This window comes from Pholis gunnellus (genome assembly GCF_910591455.1).
Source record: "Pholis gunnellus genome assembly, chromosome: 19".
Lineage (NCBI taxonomy): Eukaryota > Metazoa > Chordata > Actinopteri > Perciformes > Pholidae > Pholis > Pholis gunnellus.
Window position 1 is genome coordinate 6,083,645 of NC_136546.1, and position 24,541 is coordinate 6,108,185.

A 24,541-nucleotide genomic window follows, 5' to 3' on the forward strand; every position below is an offset into this window, starting at 1 on the left:
CCATGAAGGGGATTCCTCCGCTGGGGTCCACTTCCGCCGCCACCGGGGCGAGCAGGGGCCACAGCAGACTTAGGAAGAAGACTGTGGGGGCCCCGCGGGTGTGGGTTCTCATCGTCTCATCAGACGGGGGGACTGTGGCATCGCCGAAGGAGCTCAGCTGAGAGGGAACAGTGGGGGGAAGAGAAGGATTAGAGAAAGCCGGTCCATATTCTGCGCAGCCCTTTTCTTACAAAAGCCCTCGCATTCCTTGAATAATTAGACACAGCTGTATTCCTGATGATGCAGGCTTTCCATAGTAATGTAGACTGGAACTAAAAACACTACTGTCCCGATGACGTGGGAGTCATTGGCGTCAAAGATTAGACAAATAGTTTTCCAAAAAATAAAATGATACCCCTCTGCAATAAAAACAGCAAAATCCGGATATTGTGTTACACCTCTGCACACCTTGATGCCCTCATATTCACTTCCCAAGATGCATTTCTGAGTTGGTCAGACAGGTCCAGCCACGCACACCCAGATGGCAAGACGAGCAGGCCTGGAGGTCATAAGCGGCCCATTACTGCAGCAGCATCAGTCTGAGCTGAGCTGCTGTAGTCTCTCTGCTCTGAACATGAGAGTAAATTCCATGACCCGAGTGGAGCTCTTGGCAAAGGCCTGCTGGAAAACCCTTTGGTAGTGATTTCGACAAACGTCTAGACTGGGGTCCATTCTAATGCAGCGAGCTGTCCAGGGCTTTCATGTCTTTTGCCTTTTAATAAACAAGGAAAGCTCAATTTTGTACATTCATTTTGACATTAGACCTTCACATTCCTCCGTGGTGAACAATGATGACGGCGGACTTCCAGCCGAGATGAAGACATGAAGACAAGACTGGACTAATTCATCACGCTCGAGCTGCAACTGTGTCAGGATCTTTTTCACTGAGGATGCCTGTAAGCCTGAATTAGACTGATGTCAGACTGCTTTGGGCTACTTTACTCAACTCAATGGAAAATATTTTGGTAGGGACGTTGTTAAGATAAGTGCGATACCAATAAAGTTCATCATAAGTAGGTCTTTGCTACTCAATATTGATTTTGAAGAGAGCTCGTGGCACTTTAAGACATTATTATCGACAGTAGCAAAGCTGCACTGAGGCACTGAGCCCGTATTTTCATTTATTCACTCAAATAAATTATAATTATAATTTCTGGAACAAAAGTAATTTTACGTGCACGTTCCAGCTTCTCAAAAGTCAAGATCTGCTGTTTTATATAATTGTAAATTGAATATATTTGGGTGTATCCACTAAAACAAGACATTTAATTAAAGACATGCCTCTGGGCTCTGAGAATGGCTCTTGTGGTGTTTTTTTTTTTCCTCTTATTTTCTTACATTTTATAGACAGTGATAAGTTAATTAATTGGAAATATAGATAAGTGAATAATGAAAATATTTGATATTTGTCAAAACGTAGGTGAAAGCGTGTTTCAAAGCGGTCTGCACAATGCCAGGAATAAAACTGTAATGGAGAAGTGCAGTAAGGCCTTCACAGGGCTGAGGACCAAACCTCACTATTTTCTGAGCACCGACTGCCATGTGTCTGAGTATCCAAAGGGAGGATGAGGATTGATATTAAGACCTATCCCAAAGTTCATAATTAATCTATTTTTTTTTCTTTGCCTAAAAGTAATCAAAACCCAACCAGAATGAGCCAGGAAAATACATGCCTCATATGTTTTTAATTGTAAAAAATAAACTCTCAATAACCCCCCAAAATTTACAGTACATGACCTCAGGGTGAGTTTCCGCTGCTCAGTTAGAAACTTTACTCATTGCACTTGAGACATTTTTTAAGATTATAGATAAGTAGCAAAAAAGACAACGGAATGCAATTGTGTTGTGTGTTGTCACTGTAAACTTAAAATGAAGATTTGCACCGCGCCTCAGTCCTTCAGACTTTCTTAACTTAAAGAAATGAAGTGCTATTCAAATGCAGTGTGTAGTTATGACTGATTAATATCTGTCGCCCACCATTGTTTTTAGCAGGTAAAAAAAGCAGACGTCTCATTGCCAACCATTATAAGTTGTTATAGGCTATACACATACATATCATTCCTCCCTTCACAGACCTCACATTTACTTTGTCAAACTTTAAGCTAACTTCTCCTTCATTAAGTGTATCATGTGACTGCGGGTGAGTTATCCTGTACTCTACTTCTAGAAGTGCCCCCTCCATCAGACCGTGAAGTGATTTGTAAGCCTACAGTAGCACCAATATCATGTATCGATAATCCAAAAACCGCACAGCACAGAAGTAGCCTTGTTCACATCGACCACGAAAGGACTTGTTAGCGGTGAAGTAAAAACGAAAGAAGAAAGAAGAGAAGCCGTTTACGTTACCTGTCAGAAGCGGTGCTCGCTAATCCGTTTCCCCCTCGTCTCAACAGTCATTTCTTCTTCGTCACAGCGGGGATTTGAGACAAGTTATCAATACGGTTGAAAAGTTGGTTTTTAGGGACGAAACAAAGTTAGAGATGAGAGGGGAGGGAACGAGTGTGCGAGTGAGTGAGGAGGGAGCGTCATGCTCGCGAGTGAGTGAGGAGGGGCGGCAGCGGAGAGGGAGACTTAAAGGGGACCTAATGAAACCACTTAGCTAGGTTAACAGGTAGTGAACACAAAGCTGCTAATGCTGACCTGAGATAGTTTCATTTAATCTAATTTAGTTTAGTTTAAAAAGTACTGTTTTTTACACGACCCCCTGACTTGTGTTTGATAGGCTTTGAGTCTGAGTCTGCGTAAATCCCCCGGTGTTAATATACATTTAGATATACAGCTAGCTTGAATATTATCTCTTTGCTAGCTCCAGTTTGAAAGTCATTATAGTTCACATTTCAAGTTTAGTGAGTGTTATAAGCTGCTATTTTTCTCAGAAATAAATAGAAATTACACTTTCTAAAACAAGCACTTCACTTCTGTTTTTGAGTCGTAAACCCCATGTCCTTGCACATCTTCAAGAAAAAATGTAATTAGATCCTCATTCTGTTAGGGGTCCCTTTGGATATAAATGCAGTTGCCAGTTTATTAGCTACACCTAGCTAAAGTTAATGCAGTCTTATACAACAGTCTTGCAGTAAATCCTCCATTCATGAAGATGATGTTTGTTTCCCACTTAAACTGTTTTAGAGTGGTGTCGATTCAACCGTATGGTCATTCTGTATGTCTATTAGACTGTATTATTTTTTAGCTATGTGTTGCTAATATGGCTAAAACGGCGATGGGATGTACTTCAGGGGGGAAAAAATCCTTCTTGAAAGAGCCTCTGAGACACAACACATGATCGCTCTAGTGTGCTGTCCACCTAGCACATCATTGGGAATCTCAAGTAGAGCCATAATCATAAAGAAGGGAGTAAAAATAAATCAGCATGGCCAACTCCAATGTGCTTATCTGAGCACTGAATCCTTAAAAAACAAGCAAACAAACCTCGTAAATGGAACTTCAATTTTATGATTAAATCATCCTAAAGGGGTAAATCTGTAGCTTTTGCTTGTTTTTTTTTGGCAAATTACAACAACAAAGAAAAGTTATTAATGCTGTTGTCTGACAGGTGTGAAATGTCAATGGGTAAACATGCATGCATTTTCATATTCAGAGGGTGAATATGTTTTGCTATCACAACAGCTGATAACTACAGCTGAACCCTGATAGGGGACAGAAGGGAGACAGGGCTTTGACTCTGCAGAGTTCAATGTCCTGTGTTGCAGAGCTGCTTGAAATTGAAAAAACCGTTGGATCCCATTTAAACAAATTAGCTGTTGCCATAAATGATAGTTAACTGGGTCATGTCTCAAACTTGGCTCCACGTGTTCCGTTCCCATTTAAACCTGTGCAACTGTGTGTGCGTACAGAACAAGGTCTTTGGTTGCAAACCAAACTCGAAAAGAGAAAACCCCCTGTAAGAAAAATGTAGAACATTTTATTTCCTTGACAGTACACTTGAACACAGAACTGAACTTTCCCTGTGTTTTCAAGAACTTAAGACCACAAATGAATCCAACATAAGGCAAATGTGCACGTCAACTTTTCCAAGTCAGATGAGAAAAGAAGAGTACAATCACCACAGCTGTATGCATAAAACACACACCGGCAAAAGTAAAACTTCACTTTGGATGACCGACATGACAGCTATATCCTGCTTATTGTCAAAATATTCTCTCCTCCTTTGTGAGATGATGGTCATCTAAAAGGACATTTTTTAAAACCTCTTGTTTGATCAGACGAGAAGATTGAAACCAGTATTGTCTCCATGTGCTTAACATAGAGATTGGTCCGGGATGTTTAGCCTAGCTTATCACAAAGGCTAAAAGACACTAGCTCTAGCAGCTAGCCAAGAAGCTAGTCAGGCTCCATCAAAAGTACTTCTAAAAAAACACCAAACTAGTTACATAGATACCTTGTCTTGTTTATGTATACCTGCAATGTCATCTCATACCTACTCGTCATATTTTTGTCACTTGGGCAGGTCTTGGGCGTAGTATCTTGATGCAGGGGGTTAGCGCGTGGTTAACATCGTTAACATCGTGACGCGGTGGCAGTTAGGTTTAGGCAACAAAACTACTTAGTTAAGGTTAAAAAAAACATCATGGTTTTGGCTTAAAATAACTTCGCTTGTTATGTAACCTAACCTACGGTGATGTGACTCAGTGGCTTGGCGTCAAAAAATAACACATCTTTCGGTTTTCCAAATATGAGCCCTCTGAGTAAAAGTCCAGTGTGTTTTTCAGCAAACTTTCTGGCTCTTAATACTACGTCAGTTGCTCTGAGCATCTATTAATGACGCGAATGAGTTCAGTCTGTTCAAAGTCTGGTGCGTCTAATACACTCTAAAGGGCGCCCTGTGCGCCGGTGTCAAGACACAAAGGGCCACTGCCCCAGCGTCGTCTTTGACGCCCTTTTTTTATTAAATTAAAATGAGCTAATTTGAGACCAACAACAGCTAGGTGCAGTGATTGTAGGCAGTAGGGCTGAGGCTTTTTATTAAAAATGAAATCTACGGTTCAGAGAAGGAATAAAAGCCAGTAACTGGAAAATTCGCAGGCTAAAGCTCAACAGGCCGAACTTTCACTCGAGTGGCGGGTGTTCGTAGAATGCATGGTCACTCTGTTCTATCGCCTGCCCCGTTAGCAAACTAGCCTATTGCTGTTCCCTTTGCTAACGCAGAATTGAGTAAACTAGCTGTGTGCTAAACAGATAACAAGTTAAAGCAGTTTGCTGATTTGTTCAGATTATTCAAAAAACAATTACTCGTTAGTCATCATTCGTTCAAATTTTGGCTTCTAGAAAAAGTGACAGCGCTAGCATGTAGCACCTCAAATGTCCTCTGTTGCCAGGTTTAATTAAACCAGAATCATAATGGATCATTTTGGGCCCAATACGGAACAGAACCATAGCAAACCTGCCCAAACTTGATGTGTAGGAATTCATTTTCCCAATAAGAAACCAGCCGTGACCGGCGTACGTTTATACTTGATCAGAATAGACTTAATGATGTGGCCGCACGCAACAAGAAGTTTTGGAGTTGTTGGACGTTGTATTTTCCCACATTGGACTGAGGCAAAAAGCAGTCCAGTCTTAATGCTAAGCTAGGCTAAACACTTCCCGGATGCACAGAGATAAAAAATAAAATCAATCTTGGGTGACACGAGAGAGAAACGAGCAAACTTCCACAGAGTGTTTCTTAAATACTATGGCACAACTTGTCTACGCACACCGACAAAATAACCATTCATAAGTCGGTAAAGCATATCTCAGTCTGATACTGCATATGAATGAAGCACAGAGTAGTCTACACAATCACTCAAAGAGCACATGTCACCGTTGCACCAAAGAATAATACAGAACATCTAGCATAGTCTTCATCATCCACTATTATTGTAATTATTAGTAAGTGTTTCCCAAAGTTGTGTTTTTTGAGACAGCAAACACAAAGGACAGCACTGTGCCAGTTCTTTGGCAACAATGACCTGATTAAGATTAACACCTTCTACGAAACTGACACAGGGGAAACGGTACACCTTAAACCTAATGTTAAGGTTACTAAAATGCATACAGTAAAACAATAGTTAAACCAAAAAAAAAAAAAGGAGGACCTCACAATAACTGATATACAGAAATACTGACACAATGACTCCATAGGATTTTTAGGGACAAACACACTGTGACCATCTGGGTCCTGCTTACAGTAGAGAACGCTCTTGAGGTAATCCCTTCAGGGATAAACAGACAGTAAAATGTTCACTTTATTTTGGAAAAATTCAAAGAATTCAGATTTTTAAAACAATCTACCATAGAAAATAATAAGGGCATCACGCATGAAACAATACAAAAACACTACATTTCCTGTTATTACTGTATGCAGACACACACACACATACACGCACACACTTATTTTGTCATATTTCCACGTGTACGGTACACTAAACCACGAAACAACGTTCAAATGTAGGCGTTATTACAGAGAGATACTGTGGCTTACATTCACATGGTTTCTCTGAATGGGTGAGGAGTGTATGCTTCCTGTGCTCCACAGATGGCGGCGGGGTCAGGTGGGAAACTACAGGCAAAAAATGGAGGCACATTCCTCTCCTGAGGCAAAGGGGTAAGGGGGGACTTTTTCTTTTCTTTTTATTACTTTTTCCCTTTTTTTTTTTCCTCTTTATTTTTTCTCCTTTTTTTATGACAGACTCTCACACCTCTTCAGCAAAGAATCCGGGGGCCTGGGGTAGTAGCCGGTGGTGCAGGGCTTGTCGGGAGAAAACCTGGGGAACTTGTAATCCAGAGGGAGATCTAGAAAGAGTCAAATCAAATAAGGGAAAGTCAAAATGCAGACCGCCTGAACGTTTAATGCACATCTGCTGCTGAGAAGCATCAGCAAACGATGGAAAAGCACACTTTGTTCTAAACAGCAGGTAGTAATCACCCAGGCCAGAGAATGTTGGACTCACTCGTGTTTGATGTTTTCTCTCCGAAAAGAGACAACTGGCATAAAACAATCATAAATACCAGGCCTGCAAACTTGGGAGAGATGATAAAGTCACAGTAAAAACAAAAAAATCTGTAGGGGTAATATTTCTAATTTGACCATTTAAATAAAGCATTTTGGTTACTCTGAGATTAATAATGAAAAATATGTTTGCGGTCCCTGTGGACGAAAGCGGTAGAGTTTCAGAGCACCAGATTCCCGTTAAAAAACCTCAAATTTGTATCTACACATCTACACCTTTCACTTTTCCTATGTCCAAACTAGTCAACGCATCCTCACACTACGGTTTACATCATATATCCTACAAAAGATTGTGGTTTGAGTTAAAATAAGTATGTTTGAAGTTTAGGCAAAAAACCTCTGGGTTAGGTTCGGGAAAAGATTGTGGTTTGGGTTAAAATATCTACAGAAGTGGCGTTAAGCATGAAAGTTCTGTGACAAATAAGTTGACATCTGGTTTCACACAGGACACCAACACCAAGAAAGACGCATGATTTTAAATAAGAGGCGTGAGTGTTTTATAGTGCATCGCATGCAGCTGCCTTGAGAAGCATTCATGAGTACTTGATATTGGCATATTGACTTGATAGTACTTAACAAAAAATTGTGCATATGTTACATTTCTGTTAACCTTTTTTGTTTTTGTTCACTACCATCATTTTCATATTGGCAGGCTTGTCGGCCCTTTTCTGAATGTGGCTATGTGAACTATTCAGAAGTAGATCAGGCATTCTTTTCACTCCAAGTTCCAAGTTCAGACTCAAACAAATGACCCCAGTGTGAAAAACAGCCCAAAGGTCATCGTTAAATAGGAGACTGGTGTCATTTTCCCAGAACTGCTCTGCAGATGAGGTGGTTAATTCTAACTTTGGCTCCACATCTGCGTCTGTTAAGTGCTCGTTTTGATTCTCGTGAGTGTGTCTGTGTTGAAATGATGGGGAGAATGTTTGATGTGGGAATAGAAATCTTTAACTGCTGTCTAACAGCGGATTGGTTTTTCCCGTTGTTAACACCACAAGTTTCATTCTCAGTCATGTTTCTGTGCCCCATGTGGGTCCATTTACAGGAATACACGGGCAGAGAAATTCACTTTGCTTGGTTGAAGAAAATAAAACATGAGTTTTGTGCAGTAAATCCTCCTTTATGCTCTCACATAAAGGCTTATGTGAGAGCAACATCTTTATTCCCGATTTGCCCCATTTTATAATAATAAGAAGCCTTTATGTTTTTATGATCTGGCAAATTATTTGTCTTCATTTAAACTCAGACAAGACAGATAATCTGATTATTGGCCCAGGGCCCCGTTTCTGAACAGGTACCACCTCCTCCAGGGTTGTTATTTGGCAACATTAAAACATTAGGTCGCAACTTTTCTTCACTTTCGAGGCATTTCATGAGCGGACACGGCTACACTGCTGAACTGTTAAGTCCATCTGAGCCTTCGCACAGTTTGCAGATCCTTAAGCAATGGCCTCTTTGCCACCCAGGAGTCAAGCTAAGGACCAGGAGGCCGAACCTTTTCTCTCAGGGCCCTGAAACTCAGGAACGACCTACCTGAGAAGATATGCTTAGCTAAGTCAGTGTCCACTTCTATTATATAGTTTACCTTGATTTAAGTTGATTCTACTGTCTTATATTTTAATTTATATATATAATTGTGTACTCTAGTCTCTTTCTATTTTTTTATTCTAAAGCTCTTTGTATCATGTGTTGAGAGGAATGCGAGAACGATTATAACTGTTATTTTATTATTTGGAGCTTATTTTTTTGCTTTTCATATCTCCATCAAACCACTTCAGATCTGCAACGCTGTCTGTAATTTCCACCAGCGTTTTTCTTTTTGTCTCCTGCTGCCACATACCTGCTATGTGCTCGACACTAGGGATGGCCATGGTGCTGTATTTGTGAATGCTGTGGCAGCACCAGGTCAGTTTCTGGCTCTCCTCGTCCCCTCCTCCGCTTCTATGTACGTCGACGAAGTAGGAGCCCCACTGCTTGGACACATCGGAGGGCGACTTCATGCCCTGCTCCTGTCGAGACAGTCCACACACACACACAGACTAAGCTATGTAACCGTGCCGAGATACATTTGCAGACATGTACGGACATGATAAAAAGGAGGTGAGAATTCCACCTTTAAGACTTCAAAACCTACTTTAACCCCCGCAGCTTCGAGGGTTATTCTGACTACTGCATGCATCATTATTTCTGAGAACACCCCCCCCACCCCTGCTCTCTTACCCGCAATCACTCATACAACATCAATCCATTTTTACACACAGAAAAAGAGTTGATGTGGTGTTTAAAGATAGGATGTGAAAAGACTCAAACCACACAAACCAGAATGATACATCCGTGTCAGCGAATGTCATCAGGAACCGTTGCTCAATATTCAAGAGAATTAGAAACATCTGAAAGACTATGCATCATGTCATGGAGGTTTGTAACAAATACATATATTTCTGAATGTGACTTATAAGGAGGAACCAGAAAGCAGAACAAAGACATTTTCGGAGGATGGGGAATTTCTCTCAGCATGCTGAAGCAGAAACCTTTGACCTACATGTAATCCAACCCAGATGAGGGGGATCAAGCTCGTCACAAAATACACTGCTTTACGTGACCGGCCCGCCTCCTTCAAGTGCTCCACTGCAGCATTACAGTAAGTGCATGCAATAAATAACAGGAATTGGAGCACCAGTGGTATCGTCGCGCTCCATCAGAGATCTTGCTGATGAATGAGGAGGCGAAGACAGGAAGCGGAAATCGGTATCATTTATATCTCATCAACCATCACGATTTCATCTGGTGTCGTTATCGCTGTTCACTCTGTTTTGGTACATTTCAGTTAGTCGGCAGCTTTCTGTATTTTAGCAAAAAAAAGAAAGTCCGCTACTGAAGATGCGCTGACTCCTCACTTCTCCTCACTTCACAACATCCTGCTGGTTAAAGTCCTTATCTGCTCTGTGAGACAGAGGGCAGCGCTGACAGAAGGTTCAAAGTCTATGTGTTAGAGACAGAGTTATCGTCTTTTCATTTTATTATTTCACACATTCTTCTTCCCGGTCAAAACGTGGCAGCTACGTTACCCCACAATGCAACTTGTGCGCGCACAGTTCAACTGGCGTCTGGGGTGCGTTAGCGGCTAATGTAGCCCGGGGCCTCCGGCAGAGAGGAGGAGCCAGCTGCAGACCTACTGCTAAACGGAAACAGCTGCTTCGGTGAACTCACCTCAAACTTTCCCTTTTTCTCCAGCGGCTCCACTTGGGCCTCGTTGGACATTGCCGCGTCACTCTTCGGGACGCCCTCCCCCTCCATTTCCTCCACGATCATCACCGTCTCCCACTTCCCAAAGCTGCTGGCAGGGAACATGTCCGACCTCATGCTATCTCCAAAATACACTACCTGCAGGGGGAAAAAAAAAAGACAAAAGAGGACAGCTTGTTTACTAAAACAGCTTTAAGTGCTGTTGTAAAGAAGTCTTCTTCTAGCAAGAGTCAAAGTCAGCTGGCATATGTCTTATCCCCCCCCCCCCCCCCCCCCCCCCCCCCTCCTCCCCCCACAGGGTGAACTAGACCAGACACGATGAGTCTGCAAAACTCATCACAACCCCTTTGACCATCACATCCCTTTTGTCTTGCGCATCTGGAAAGAAAAGCAAGCTGTGCTCAAGCTGCAGGCTTTACTGAGACAAATTAGGAAACTGAAGAGCAACGCGCACACACCGCTCAAAGCTTAGAGTCCCATTTCAACAACCATTTGTTTCTTTTCCCTTTTAAGTGGGGAAATGGAATGAGACACAGAAGTCTGCTGACACTCTGGACACAGGAAAAAAGGGTGAAAGAGCAGTTCACAGGAAAACTGAACAATTAAGACGCGCTTTTTCTCAAATTGTATCTCCTTAAAGCTTCTCTAATCAATATATTTGCATTAACAATGTATCAAATGACCATGCGTAAGCTGAGAGTTGTTGCTCATAGTGAGGCAACCACAGTGATATATTGATTTTTTTTTCTGAGTTGTGGGCTAGCAAACCAACCAAATATTAATTTCAGTTCAAATATATTAAATAGCGCATGTTCAAAAGTACACCCCATTCTAAAATGAGGCCTTTATGCCTGGATGTTATATTCTGGTTGTAGCTCGAGGCTAAAAGTTGTAATAGTGCCATCTTTTTCCCCCCAAACAAAGCCAATATCCCACGTAATGAAAACTGAAGACCTAAGACCTAGCGGTATGGGATTACTTTCAAATGAAAATCATGTTCTTCGTCATCACCTGAAATCTCTGGGAGGAGCTTGATAACACAGAAGAACTAGCTGCACCATGCAGACCCTTTACCAGCCATACATGCCTGTTAGTGCGCGTGAGACTGAACCAAATCAAACCTCTCTCCAGGAGTCTGACGGCCATAGAGAGGACGCACGTAAGGCATTCCTAGTAGCTGCGTCCCGTCCCTCCCCCTCACGGAGCTGTGCTGCGTCTGAGGCCGGCCCTTCCACATGTAAACAAACAGACGGGCTAATCGGGTCTGCTGCGGGCCGGGGCCCGTGGGGATGGGGTGGGGCGGGGTCTGCAGGAATCACATTTCCACTAGACTATCCCAGAACAGGCCCACAGCTGGTCTTCGTATCCCCCCCCCCCCCCAGAAAAAAAAATCCCTGCACGTCTGCTCGCTCAGCAGTGCTGCTGCCAGAGTCATGGGATCACTACGATAAATATTTACAGAGGCCAAGGATTCCAGCACGGAGGCAACGTGTTAGAGAAGAGATTCATTGTGTACGGGTACAGTTACATTAGCCTGAACCGGACTGAGCTCCGCATGAGGGAAATGCACCACGGAGTGAGTCAGACTGCAGGACGGTCAGACGCTTCTCTTGCAAACACTTGTGCACAAGATGACTCTGTTCGTTGGTTGTATATGCAGCCTTAAGATGTTGTCTTTAATCCTTAACCCTCAGCAGGACTTGCTATTCCATAACGCATGATGGGATAGCGATCGGATATATTCCGTGGTCAAAGGAACGACTCTTCCTCCCTGCGTGTATTAGAAGACAAGTTTTAGCTGCTAACTAAGCTCCGCTAATTCGGTGATAACACACATTTTTCTGTACATTCTTCAAAATACTTTACTTAAAAGTTTTTTATTTTAAGCAGCAAAATCAGGACATGTTGGGTTTTCATCAGCAGTAACTCAACAGGAATCAGAAAGTTGGTCCCAGCTGTGCTCCAGCTCCGGTTGTCTTCCTCTCTTAGCCTTTTCTCTCTGTGGGGGGGGGGGGTGATGGAGACCTACGTTTGATAAAATGTCCTGATTGTGCCCACATGATGTCCACACCTCACTGAGATCTGAACTCCAATGCGAGCCAGGCCACCTCGGCATGTGGTCCGGCTGATTGGATCCCAATGATCACGGAGCTCACACACTTGACAGTTAATGCATCCTGGCATGATCGGATGAGGAAAGTTGGAACTACGGCCTCAGTTTCATTGTTCTCAAACTTCCCTGAGCAGCCCAAAAGTCCCATGCTCCTAAGGTGTTGACATTTACTGAACGGATTCAAATCAACTCCAAAATACCGTTTTTCCTCGGATAAACACCGGGGACTTTATTTACCTTAACCGCAGAAGATGACAGGCTTTTATTTGAAGCAGGCTTATATTAGAGGCAGGCCAGGTTATGGCAGCACAGTCAAATATCTGAGAACGGATTCATCTGCAAGCAATGTTCTATTCCCGTTCCTTTTAACAACAAGGTGTGGCTGCACTTGCATTTTTGAAATGATCCTCATTTTTCAGCAAATTTTGACTTTTGGACTTTACTCTGGAAAGTCGGAAACAATAAGCAGTTCTATTCAATTCTATAATACTAATATTATTAGTGCAGCCTAATCTTTATCAGCAACCGCACAGAACTACTGGGTTTAAACACAATGAATATGCTAAAAATGCTAAAAAGAAGACACTACGCAGCATTGAAATGTTTTAGTTTGAACGTTATAAATGAGGCTTCCAACTATTCGGTACAGCCCTAGAATTGTCTGCTATTGATGAGTCTCATATTCTAAATTAAAAAACGTAAAAGTTAAACTTTATTACAATCATCATACGTGTCCATACATGGAATGTGACCTCTGCATTTAACCCATCCTAAGCATTAGGATGCAGTGGGCCTAACCCTGTGGTTAAAGGACGACCCGCTCCTCCCGCAGCCGCCCTATACCGCTACTACCACCGCCGCCAATGAATTGGAGGGCGTTTACCAGTTGTCGCTGTCCATTGACAGAGGGTGCTGAATTAATGTTGCAATGGCATGTTGTGAAGGGAGGGAAGGGGGGCAGGATTGTGGTCCTTGGCCTCAAGATAGCAATGCGCCAACCATGTGCCTGAAAACACCTCATTTTAAGACCAACAGGCACGACATTTATTACTGATGCAACTTAGGTACTGGCTGCTAAAATGACAACTGCGTAGGTCGGAAACTAGCTTTGTGACAAGAATCCCATAATAATCACCAAGTAAACAGCACTAATCTGCCAGAAATGTGCACTTTACATATTTGCTTTGCCAACCTAGTGCGTTGCTGCATTTTGCTACGCAGTGCTAATGTCGGCCTGAACACCAACAAGATGACGCTTAATGTAAACGATGTAAACAATGTAAACGAGTGGCTGGTGAGGACAGACCAACATCTGGCTTATTATCCAGTAAACAGGTCACAGAGAAGGCCTCCAGACGACATCTCAGTGGTGGTGTAGTTCATCAAGGCTCATTGCCCAGACTGAGTTTTGGAGTCCTTTTTCCGTCCTCCTGCTATCAGAAACGGCTTACTGCAGCTTTAAGATGACATGCAGTGTGGGCCTGTGGGCCTGTGGGCCCCGTCCCTTATCAGCTCATCCCTCAGAGGAGCAGTTAAAGCCAGAGCCAGGCCCAGGTAAACAGAGCTGCAGGCACGCAGAGGGGCCTTAATGAGCCCATTGTGCTGCACACTGTGTGGGGCCTGGAGCACAGGGAGAAGGGGGGGGGGGGGGGGGGGGGGGGGGGGCAACGAGACAGCAGGGCAAAACCCCATTTTGTCATTTAGCCTAATTTTCATATTCATAAAGGTCATATTCCTCTTTAGCTGCGAAAGATTCTGCCAACAGAATGAGATCATTACATATGTTTTCAATGCATTTCAGACCAGGCAGAAGAAGGACGATCTACCTGCCAAGTTTTGAGAAAATGGCCAAAAAGTTTACATTTTGTCATAACTTTAAGATCCTTTGACTTGGTATAGCAAGTAGGACCAATCGACACGAGACAGGGCATTTCCTTGGCTTGACAGATGAAGTGCCACTTTACAATGTGAGGATAACTAATTTATCTTGACTGTCAAACTCCTTTTCAACAGATATGACTCACTGGGACAGTGCAACATCCTGCAATTAATTATCCCAAAAAAAATCATTGAACTCCCCTGTCACTACTCAAACAGCAGAGACACCTCAGAATGATATCGGGCCTGAATCTCCACCACGACCCCACCGGCTTTGAGCGCCGTGCCGAGAGACGATTGAATGGCTCTATTCAGCCCACCTGCAATAAGTCCTGTCAGGTGAAAGTGGAGAGAACCGAAAACACAGAGCGCCTCAGGTCAACCCCGGAGGAGTGTTTAAAGCAGCCATAAGTGCAGGTTGACACTGAATTCCACAGGAGCTTTCTCCACGTGGCCGGGGAACAGAGGGGGCATTGAGCAGAGGCCCGGGGGGGGGGGAGGACGATGACGAGTACCGCTGGCTGAACTTGGGCTGGGCTGAAGCAAGCTCTGCCTTCGCCTGATCTGTCCCAGCTTTCCTTCTTTTATTATTTAGTCCAGCGGGATACTACCACAAGCTTCATACTGTTTTCAAATGTCACCATTACCAGGAATGTTACCCACATCAAACCCCTGGCATGGAACTGAATGGGACTTTTAGATGAAATTAAAGAAGGTATTTTTGAGAGAATACACAAAATTCAGATGCATTATTTCATCAGAAAACAAAATATATTTAGGAACTACTAAGTGTTGGTGGGACATCGGAGAAACTCAAACCCATTTTAGCCATATCCTCTGACTTAGGGCGCTTTCACAAGCCAACATTTTAGTTTGTTTTAATCAAACTCTAATCGCACTCTGGTCTTCCAAACAAACCGTAGTACGGGTCGACTGCAGTGAGAACAAAAGCCGTTGGTTGACGTGAGTGCGAGAGGACTGACTTGAACTTCCGCAGAAGTCTAATGTTTGCTTGACATCTGGGCCAAATAGAACATACAGAATATGCTAAAAAAGCAGTCCTTTATAAAGTCATTTGAGATAAAAACAGCAGCATTTCTAAAGTCCTCCATTCCCTGCAAAGACGTGGCAGCTCTCGAGCCAAAAAAGATACATTCACTACTTCTGCTCGCCTCTCAGCAAATTTATTTCATTTCAAACCAGACTAAATACAAAACAAACACATTTTCAAATTTCACTCCGATTCGGATTATGGCTTGTGAAAGTGCCCCTGAAGTGCTATCGGGAAGATAAAAAACAAAGAAATTGAGCTATCGTTCAATTCTTACTCTGTAGTATCCATTATTTTGTACTTCGAGGGAGAAAAGCAGAGAAATTTGGGACAAAAAGGATGAATTACTGTCAAGAATTACCCTCATCCATCACATGTACCAATCATCTGCCAGTATTAAATAGCAGTAGAATTACAGCCCTCTGCATGCACGGTGCATTCTCCTATGACATGTGCAGCCACACTGATGCTGACACTGCTGCACTGTCTGAGCCGAAGGACTGAAAGCTTTCAGGTAAATTGCGATTACAGTCATAGAGTGAATCGATTTTTACAGTTTTTATAATAATATTTCAGTTAACCAACAGATAGCAGCATAAAGCAAAGCACACTGTTTTTAACTAAAACCTTCCGCTGGTTTCTGATAGTTGGCGGTTACCATGCGTCAGTTTTGTGGGTATTTTTTTTTTTAGGGCTGTCACATGACACGAATATGTGTGCCATCTAACAGACACGCTTGTTCATTTTCATTTCATAGTGAGTAGCTTGGATCAGTGGTTCCTAAACTTTTGGAAACTGTGACAGCGCTTCATAGTGAATTTCTTTTTTCACACACACACACACACACACACACACACACACACACACACACACACATAAGCATACAGTACAGTACTCCTCTTGAGCTCACTCTGGACCGCTGCAGACCATTTCATAGATTTTCCCCACAGATGAGGCATTCCAGTGCTGGGACAGTGAGCTGCCCCTCCCCGCATGCAGCCACCAGCCAAGGAGCTTTCACTACACTGTCTAATGTGAGCTTTGGCGGCTGGCTCAAATTCAGACTGCCAAAGGGTTCAAGATGATTCAGCATTTATTTTTGTTCAAGTGTAATCAATAGTGCATTGTTGGTGCTTGTATTTGTACTCTGTGGTGTTGTGCCCTGTCTTTGCACAACACCACAACACAGACTTAGGAGATATTTGTGTGGGGTTTATCTTCGAAATCTTTCAATTGCCAACCAACCAATGGGCAACAAGCACATGGGAACTATTATCTCACAAAGCTGCTGTGGCACATTTTAAGTGAGCGTTTTTTTAATTTGAACGATTTTGGTTTTGTAATTATTTGACCTTCTGTTTTTGGCATGTCTCAAAAGGTGAAATTAAAAACGCATTTAGTTTTTTATTATATGTGAACAGAACCAGAAAGTAGAGCTGAACAAATCGTGCAGCTCCCATGGCCCGTCCCAAAGGCATCCCAGCATAAACTGGCACCCGCTTTTAGGGAATTTCATCAAACTCTTAATTAGTGTAAAACCTCTCTGATGTGTTGCTTTTAGGGAGTGGTGATCGTGATACAGGGGTTAGGACTTAACATATTGCAACATATATTTTTTATTTAATGTTAGGAATACTGTCGTAGTGTAAAGAACGCACCAGAATGCATAAAATCGGTGTCAAAAAAGTTGACTTTTTTAATGCAATCATGCATTTCTCACAGTTCCTGTATAAGTTCAAGCTTACCTGGGTTGTTTTCAGTCGAGATGTACTGAATCAGAATATTGCTGTCATGTAAACATAAGGACTGTTGCACAGGACTCTTATTAAGCTAAGTTCTCTACCTTACCCGAGAGGTAAAGAAAAAGAGCTCTTTGATCTGTGTAGAAACCGTCCCTAAGAATGAACCGCATTGTATATAAGAGGTATGAGGGGAGTTGGCTGCACTATGTGGCGTGTTTCATCGGTGGGCTCGCAGCGTGCTGGCACACAGCAGCCCCATCGACAGTCATGCCAAGGGCCATGTTCCTTCTCTCCCTCACACTAGTGTGAATCTGCCTGAGCCTGATTTAGGCCCTCATCTTACTCAGCCTCTGCCAAAAAACAAAGTTGGAGTCAACCTCAAAGCGAGCCGGAGACGTTGCTCGACCAAAGGTCGGACCGCTCCGCTCCTGTTATTGTACAGAACAAGGCGTCTGGCCTACCTTGGGCTCCGGCTTGCCCGTAATGGTCTTGACCAGCTCGTGGAGGTGCGGCCAGTTGCCCTGGGAGTACCAGCCGGGTTTGTCCAGCGACGCCAGCCCCTCGCTCTCCTCAACGTCGTTCACTGCGGGAGAGGACAGGGAGTCAGACACACCACAGTTTGTGACCGAACAGCCGGCAGCTACATGACCGCACGGCCTCGAGTCCGCCAGCGCCAAACCTCGACAGCTAAACCTCGCCGCACTCACCAGCAGGCCCACAAGGAGACGAAATAGCAGAGGCAGAGTGTGAATTATGCTCCCAATACTCCCAGGAAAGTGTCGGTCTGCTCTCTACAAGGTAAATGTGATGAACAGGATAGGGGTGCAGGACAATAATCTTTTTTTCCATACTTTGCTCTAATCTTTGCTTTTCCTTGTGAATTACAGGATAATTTAACCCATTCAGGCCTATGAAAACTACTTAAATAAATCTGCCCGAAAGCGGCTGTGATATAAATTCTATGCACCCTTTGCACTAATAAACAGCATCTTGCATTTCAATATCTCTGCCAGTGATATTAGCTAACGTTACAGCAAGGAAAAAAAGAAACAGATTTAAGGTTTGATGATTGATGTGATTTTTATCCGAACTTCCACTGACAACAAAAGAGCTGTACAAACCCTGAAACCATGCAGGTCCTCATTTTTAGCAAGGACACTCTCAAGAGAAGACTTCTGTTGAACAAAGATCAAATAAATAATGACAAATCATCATCTTAATGAAACAGGAAAACCACGAGGTACAATTGAAGTCACTCTCCACACAAAGATATCCGAGCTGTTGTTGACGCGTACTGTGTTCCAGCAGCCATCACCACGGCTCAGCAGAGCAGTGGAGACGGGTCCGCTTCAGTCCAACCCCCACTTCACACCACGTGTCAGCCGGGAAACACTTCCAAAAAACCTCACATTTACCCTCTGAAAGTGTCGGGAGCCGCGTGTTAAGCCGTGCAAAACGCCCAGTCATTCTGAGCTCCCGCAGCTCATGAGTAGTGACTGAGGATTTTCCCCTCGATGGCCACAGCTTCTGTGCTTTGCTTAGAAGAAAACGTAGTTTAGTGAAGAGTCCAGAAAGGTCCAGCTGAGAATACAAGTGCAGTTCCTTCTCGTGTTACTGTTGTGCATTTAAATAGCTGCGCTGTTGTATTGTATCGCTATACGACAGCGGCATAGTATAATGAAACTCATGTTTTATCATGTTGCAGCTTGCTTCCAGATGGACTTATTCAAGTTGACTACAGGCATGCTAGCGGTTCTGTGAGGCTGTATTAACGCACAGCAGCGCTTTGTGCTACATGCTAATATCAGCATGCTTACTGTGAAAATGTAAACGATAAATGTAAAACATTTTTCAATGCATATGTGTTTGTGTACGTGTCTGTTATATACATTAATTTTTTTGGGATATGTCCAAGAAATCAAATCAAATCAAATCAAAATACAGCTGAGGCTGATGTACGGTGACCAGATGTCCCGGTTTGTCCACAATTGTCCCGAATTTCAAGCTGGGTGTCCAGAGCCCCGACAAATATCTGTAAAATATTAAATTGTCCCGTTTTTTGCCCCAAATTAAATTAACGTGAATAGTAATAATATGAATAATCCTGCACAAAAACAATGCACCACGCATCGGAATTCCACACTGGTTTGTCTGCACGTGTGTCAATCAATCTATGTGTAGCTGTCAAAGTTATTGCTATGACGGTTGCAGCTTGTTTCAAACATAAGCTGTGGCTACAAGCTGGAAGTAGCACCGCTGCAACATCCTTCTGCGAGAAAAAAACGCTAGTGACAGACATCTGAAACGATCCGCTCAAATGGAGGCCTACCATCAGGTGAATCACAACCAGAGCGTTCCATCCATGGACCCTACAGCTGGTCTCATAAGAACATTCTACAATGAGCGTTTTACATACAATAATACACAAAGCGATGAGAAAATTATCCCCCACACTGATAAAATTGTCTCTGGTGCGTGGACTGAAATTTACACAACAATAACCCGATCAATTCTGTCTGGACCAAAGTGGTGGACTGAGAGACTGACACTGCCGTCCATAGAGACAAATAAACTTACCTTGCCTAGTGTGGCTAAAAATGTCTGCTGAAAAATGGTCAAACCTGGAATAACAGATTTGCTTTTCCCCCACTTGGGAGCAGCGAAAACAAGTTGTGAACCCTCACGTCACCTGTCATTACCATCATCAAGTCGATATGGCTAATTGGTTGGCAAACAATTGATTATTTGGAACTATTATGGAGCAACATTATCCTTTATTTGGGGTCACATTTGTGTCCAACTAGCTAATTTAAGTCCAATATTCATTCTCCTTTTAGCTCGGTTTTTGGTCTCAACCAACTCTTGAGGAAAATATCTAGCTCTTCAGATATTCGGATAGATTCACACAAAAATAACCTCCTCACTCATCACTTGTGACCGACTAGAAGTGTGTGAGGGTGTCTGTATCTGCAGTATTTTGCTGTGTTGGGCGTCAACCTCTTGCATGACTTCAGGTTGCAAAGTGCCGAACAAGTCACGAGCGCTGCATACCTTCTAAAAAGGTGGTGTACATGAAGAGTAGGTGGCAGATTGAGTGTTGGCACTATGATGTCAGCGGTGTGTTGATACTATCATTCATCAAGAGCAGACAGATGCTGCTTTTCACTGCAGGCTGACTTGCCCTTACATTTAAATAAAAAAAGAAATGTTCGAGATGTTCAATGGCTCAGTCTTCCCTTCCAGTGAGCAGACTTGGCATCGCACTCAAAATGAATTAATGCAGCTCTAATCCAGAGTTATACAGTGCAGACTGTATTCACACAACCGCTGCTCTATATGGCCTCAAACGGCTGAAAAGAGAGAGTTGAGCTGTAAACTCTCGGGATAGAAAAGAAATGGTAATTTATTAATCAACCACAACCAGTGAATGCCTGTCTTCGTCTCAGGACAGCATGAAACCTGGCCAATACGAGCTGACGTGAAGGAACAAATAAAATAAATCTTGCCCAATTAAAATAAATTCCTGAAGACCTTTCCCCCTTTTTTGTATCGTACATTAGGCGACCAAGCTGACTTGATTTGTTTCCGGTTAGCAACCCCTACTTCTTTTTAAGCTCCGACTAAACTAGGCTGTTGCTGAGTTTATAGGCTCCAGACCAGTTGATGGAAATGTTTCTAAATCCAGTGAGTCAGACTAATGAGATGATGACTGTCAATATCCTGTGAATCTCAACGGGACAAACCCGGTTAACTGAAGGCTAACATAAACAACCATTTGTGATTTATTTGTATTGGCAGCAAGTTGAAACATCTTTAATTACACTAATAAATAGCCTTTTAAATGTGGTATGCTTTCCTTGGCTGTTACCTAAGGATCAATAGAACATCTTTGTTTGAAGGGGATAATTGCTCCTCTGGGTCTGCTCTGACTGCTGTTTAAGAGCAACAGCAGCAGGTTGAAGGCAGATCCTCACTCTCACTGACAAAACCATGGCGCTCTAGGGAGTATGGGCCACCACGGGTTCAAAATGAGGTTAAATATGCAATAAATATTGTGACACGGGAGAGTGAAAGAACAGGGATGAGCACCTGCACATGTGGGAGTGCACACGCACACACACACACGTGTAACAGCTGTAAAGATGCTGGACTTTAAGAGAAAGAGGAATGAGAGATATGTGGTCTGGAGAATTCAACCAGATGCCATCCCAAATAGTGTTTGGAGCTAGCTTACAGCTGATAGCCGCAGTAGTACTTTGAGCCGGCTCAAACTCACTGTAAACTGCTGTGTGGGGACAGACAGCTTGTGGGTGCGGGGCATGGCAAAAGGACCACTGTAAAACAACCAGCGTTAACACTATGTCCTGTGTTAAATATATTGTGAAAAGCCTTGTTTTCACCATTCACGGTGGGCTTCTGGAGCCTAAAGCAGGTCTGGCAACGAAAGCCACTTCCCTTCCGTGTCACACGTGTGATATTAAAAGTCATTCTAATGAGCAAAGGTGCCATTTTCAACTTGTCATTGATGACTTTTCCCCAGATAGTCAGTCACCCATTGGTATGAGGACACTTCCTCACAGATAAATACCGCCCACGCCTAAGTGGAATAAATCATTTGTGAGCTGATGATTGTACTGTGAGTCATTGCTACAAATACTTGTTGAGTCGTAAAATAAAACATTTTCTGTGTCAAAGTCTTCTAAATCGACTTCATTAGCTCATAAATAAAAAGGAACATTTTAAGATTGCATAATAACAAGGGATGTTCCCAAAATAAAGAAGAAGGAGAAGCCGGTATTTGTGGAGGCCAGAAGAAGAGCAGATGTTGATGGGGTTTTTTTCTACCAACGTGGCAAAACTCAGAAAGAGCAAGGAGAGAGAGAGAGAGAGAGAGAGAGAGAGAGAGAGAGAGAGAGAGAAGAGAATATTTCACTGAGTGGATCATCCTGCCTTCACGCATAATGCATCCCCAGTGTTATTGCTGGCAGGGACACAATCCAGATGAGGGAAGCATTCCAAAGGGCTGCCAGTGTACACCTTCAACATGAGCATCCAGGATCAGATGACTGCGCTAATGAGAGAGGGAAGACAGCCCAGGAAGGTAGGCGTCATGTGGACCGCTGATGACGAGGATCCGAGCCAACGAAATGTTGGCAACGGATATCGATCTCACAAACACAACTAACAGCTGTTTGAAATCTTCTCTGTGGAGATTACAGTTGGACTGATTCCCCCCCGATGTACTAATGTAACAAAAGAAGTAGGATATTGCAAGTGTCTAAAAAGCACTGCTTTACCCAACTTATGAAAAAACAAACACATTACATTATCTACCTAAAGTGGTGTCCAGCTGTGCAGGTAGATTTGATTCCATGTGCCCAATATTTAAGATATCTCAATACAAATGGAGGTGAATGGACTTTTGTTTGTTTTAAAGGCCTTTAAAAACAGCAACAGACCGAACTGACCCCTCTTTGCTAAACGCTGCTCTGCTAACAGATATCTGCACGCGTTAAAGGACACGACTCAAACCTAAAATGTTCTGGCTTAAAGGAACAGTTCAAAATTTGGGGAAATATCCTTATTCTCTGAGAGGGAGAGACATATTAATCTCATGTCTGTGAGTGTACAGAAGTACAGAACTGGAGTCAGGATGTGGTTAGCCTAGCTTAGCATAAAGACACTTCTGAAGATCACAAATTAACACGTATCTTGCTTTCTTTAATCTGTACACAAACAATACATTTATTTTTAGGGGGGATTATGTGTTAAAACTATTTCTTGACAGATACATCCACCCAGTACTTCTTTGTAGCGTATTTGGCTACTGTGTGTTTCTCCAGATACAGTAGGGGAGAACAGCTTTTGGTCTCTGTGCAGGCTCAATGGTACCAAACTTGGCGGCACGGCACGTAGCTCCCCCTAAAACCACGAAATGTCATTTTCAAACCTTTGTTTGTGTACAGACTCAACAAAGAAGATGCATCATGTGGGTCAGTGAGTTTTAGGTGTTGTTTCGTTAGTTGGGACAGAGCCATGCTAGCTGTTCCCTACTGCTTCCAGGCTTTATGCTAAGCTAGGCTAACTTTGTCCTGATGCCATATCTGTACTGGAGCTTTTTTTTCTGGAAGATGCTAACTGTCACACTGTTTACTAAAGGCAACTAAAAGTTCCAAAATAAAAGAATAAAAAAATTAGAAAAAGAAGAAGGGGAGGAGAATGCCGCGAGAAATACAAGGCCAATGTCCGACTTACACCCACAGTCTACATCCAGTGGGTCAGACTATACTGACACTAACTACTGTTTGACTGGATTTGGGTTGGTTTTTTTCCAATATTTGTTAAAATTCCAGAGACTAAATGATTTACCAAAAGCTGATAAAGTGCAGCGGGGCATGGGAGCAGCAGGCCAGCACTCACCAAGGGTCCTGAAGGGCCTCTGCTGGGGCACCAAGGAGAAGAAACCGGGCTTCAAGGCGTTCGTGATGATGACGTCAAATAGCTCTTCGAAATCCTTCCTGCAAACAGCCAGAGAAACAACATTATCCTCCGTGAAAAGGCGCCTGGCCGCCGTGTGAAGGACAATGCCTGGACAGCATCCAAATACAGTTGAGTTACACAAGCGCAAATAGCTCGGGTGAAGCTAAACAGTCTGTACAGACGATGGAAAACGTGGAACAATAAACAGCGTACACTCACAGTGCTGCTGGGAGCAATACTTAATAAAGTAAACACACAGTCATGAAGTGACAGTGTGCATGTTGGGAGCTGGATGGTGTCTCCAAGGAGACCTACAGTACTGTATGTGTATGTGCCGTACATGTATATGTAAAGAGAATCCCTATAGAGAAAGCCTTATGTAACAGGAAGTACTTCTTAGTGGGAACTTGAAAACATGTAAACCAATCAGTTTGATGCATGAGTTTGTATGTGCATACTGTGTGGGGGAGTGGTTTCTATCATATAAATGTTTATCATATCATAAAACAGCTTGCTATACTTTCTCAGTATAGCTTATATAAACTAATATTACAGTTTGTTTATATATTATGACTTGTTTGCTACATTTGCTACTTTTTCTTTTATTCGACCGTGACCTATTAACGTGACGTATTTTTTGCAATTGTCAAATGTTAATAGAGTTGTGTATTGAGCAGCTGAATTTGAGTTATTAGTTGTCTGAATTGTGCTCATCTTGAAAGGAGATTTGACTGGTTGGATCTATATATATAAAATGTGTTTGAGTCTTCAATCGTACTTTATCAGATTGTAAATGCGTTGATGTTGACGCTAATTTCCTACAGTGGGAGAAGAAGATACTTGGCTCTGTCTGGACTGTTGTCATTTTACTAAAGCCAGAAAACAAGTTCAACACTTCAGGACGACTAAAAACAACAGCTGACAAATCAATAAAGTGTGCAGCACTCCTGCAATAAATGCCAAGCGGCAGCGTCTCTGGCCAG

General features: G+C 42.9%; 1 protein-coding gene across 1 annotated transcript in view; it reads right to left on the reverse strand.

Moving 5' to 3' along the window:
- Nucleotides 1-3,950: 3,950 nt before the first annotated feature.
- The window catches only part of nt5dc1 (5'-nucleotidase domain containing 1), a 51,642-nt gene continuing 31,051 nt past the window's right edge, over nt 3,951-24,541 (reverse strand). The window contains exons 8-12 of the mRNA XM_079180189.1: nt 23,499-23,596; nt 17,540-17,661; nt 10,259-10,432; nt 8,889-9,057; nt 3,951-6,831 (exon numbers count right to left, since the gene is read on the reverse strand). Coding sequence (XP_079036315.1) covers nt 6,719-6,831; nt 8,889-9,057; nt 10,259-10,432; nt 17,540-17,661; nt 23,499-23,596 — 676 coding nt within the window. The 3' untranslated portion in view covers nt 3,951-6,718. The remainder of the gene's footprint in view (nt 6,832-8,888; nt 9,058-10,258; nt 10,433-17,539; nt 17,662-23,498; nt 23,597-24,541) is intronic.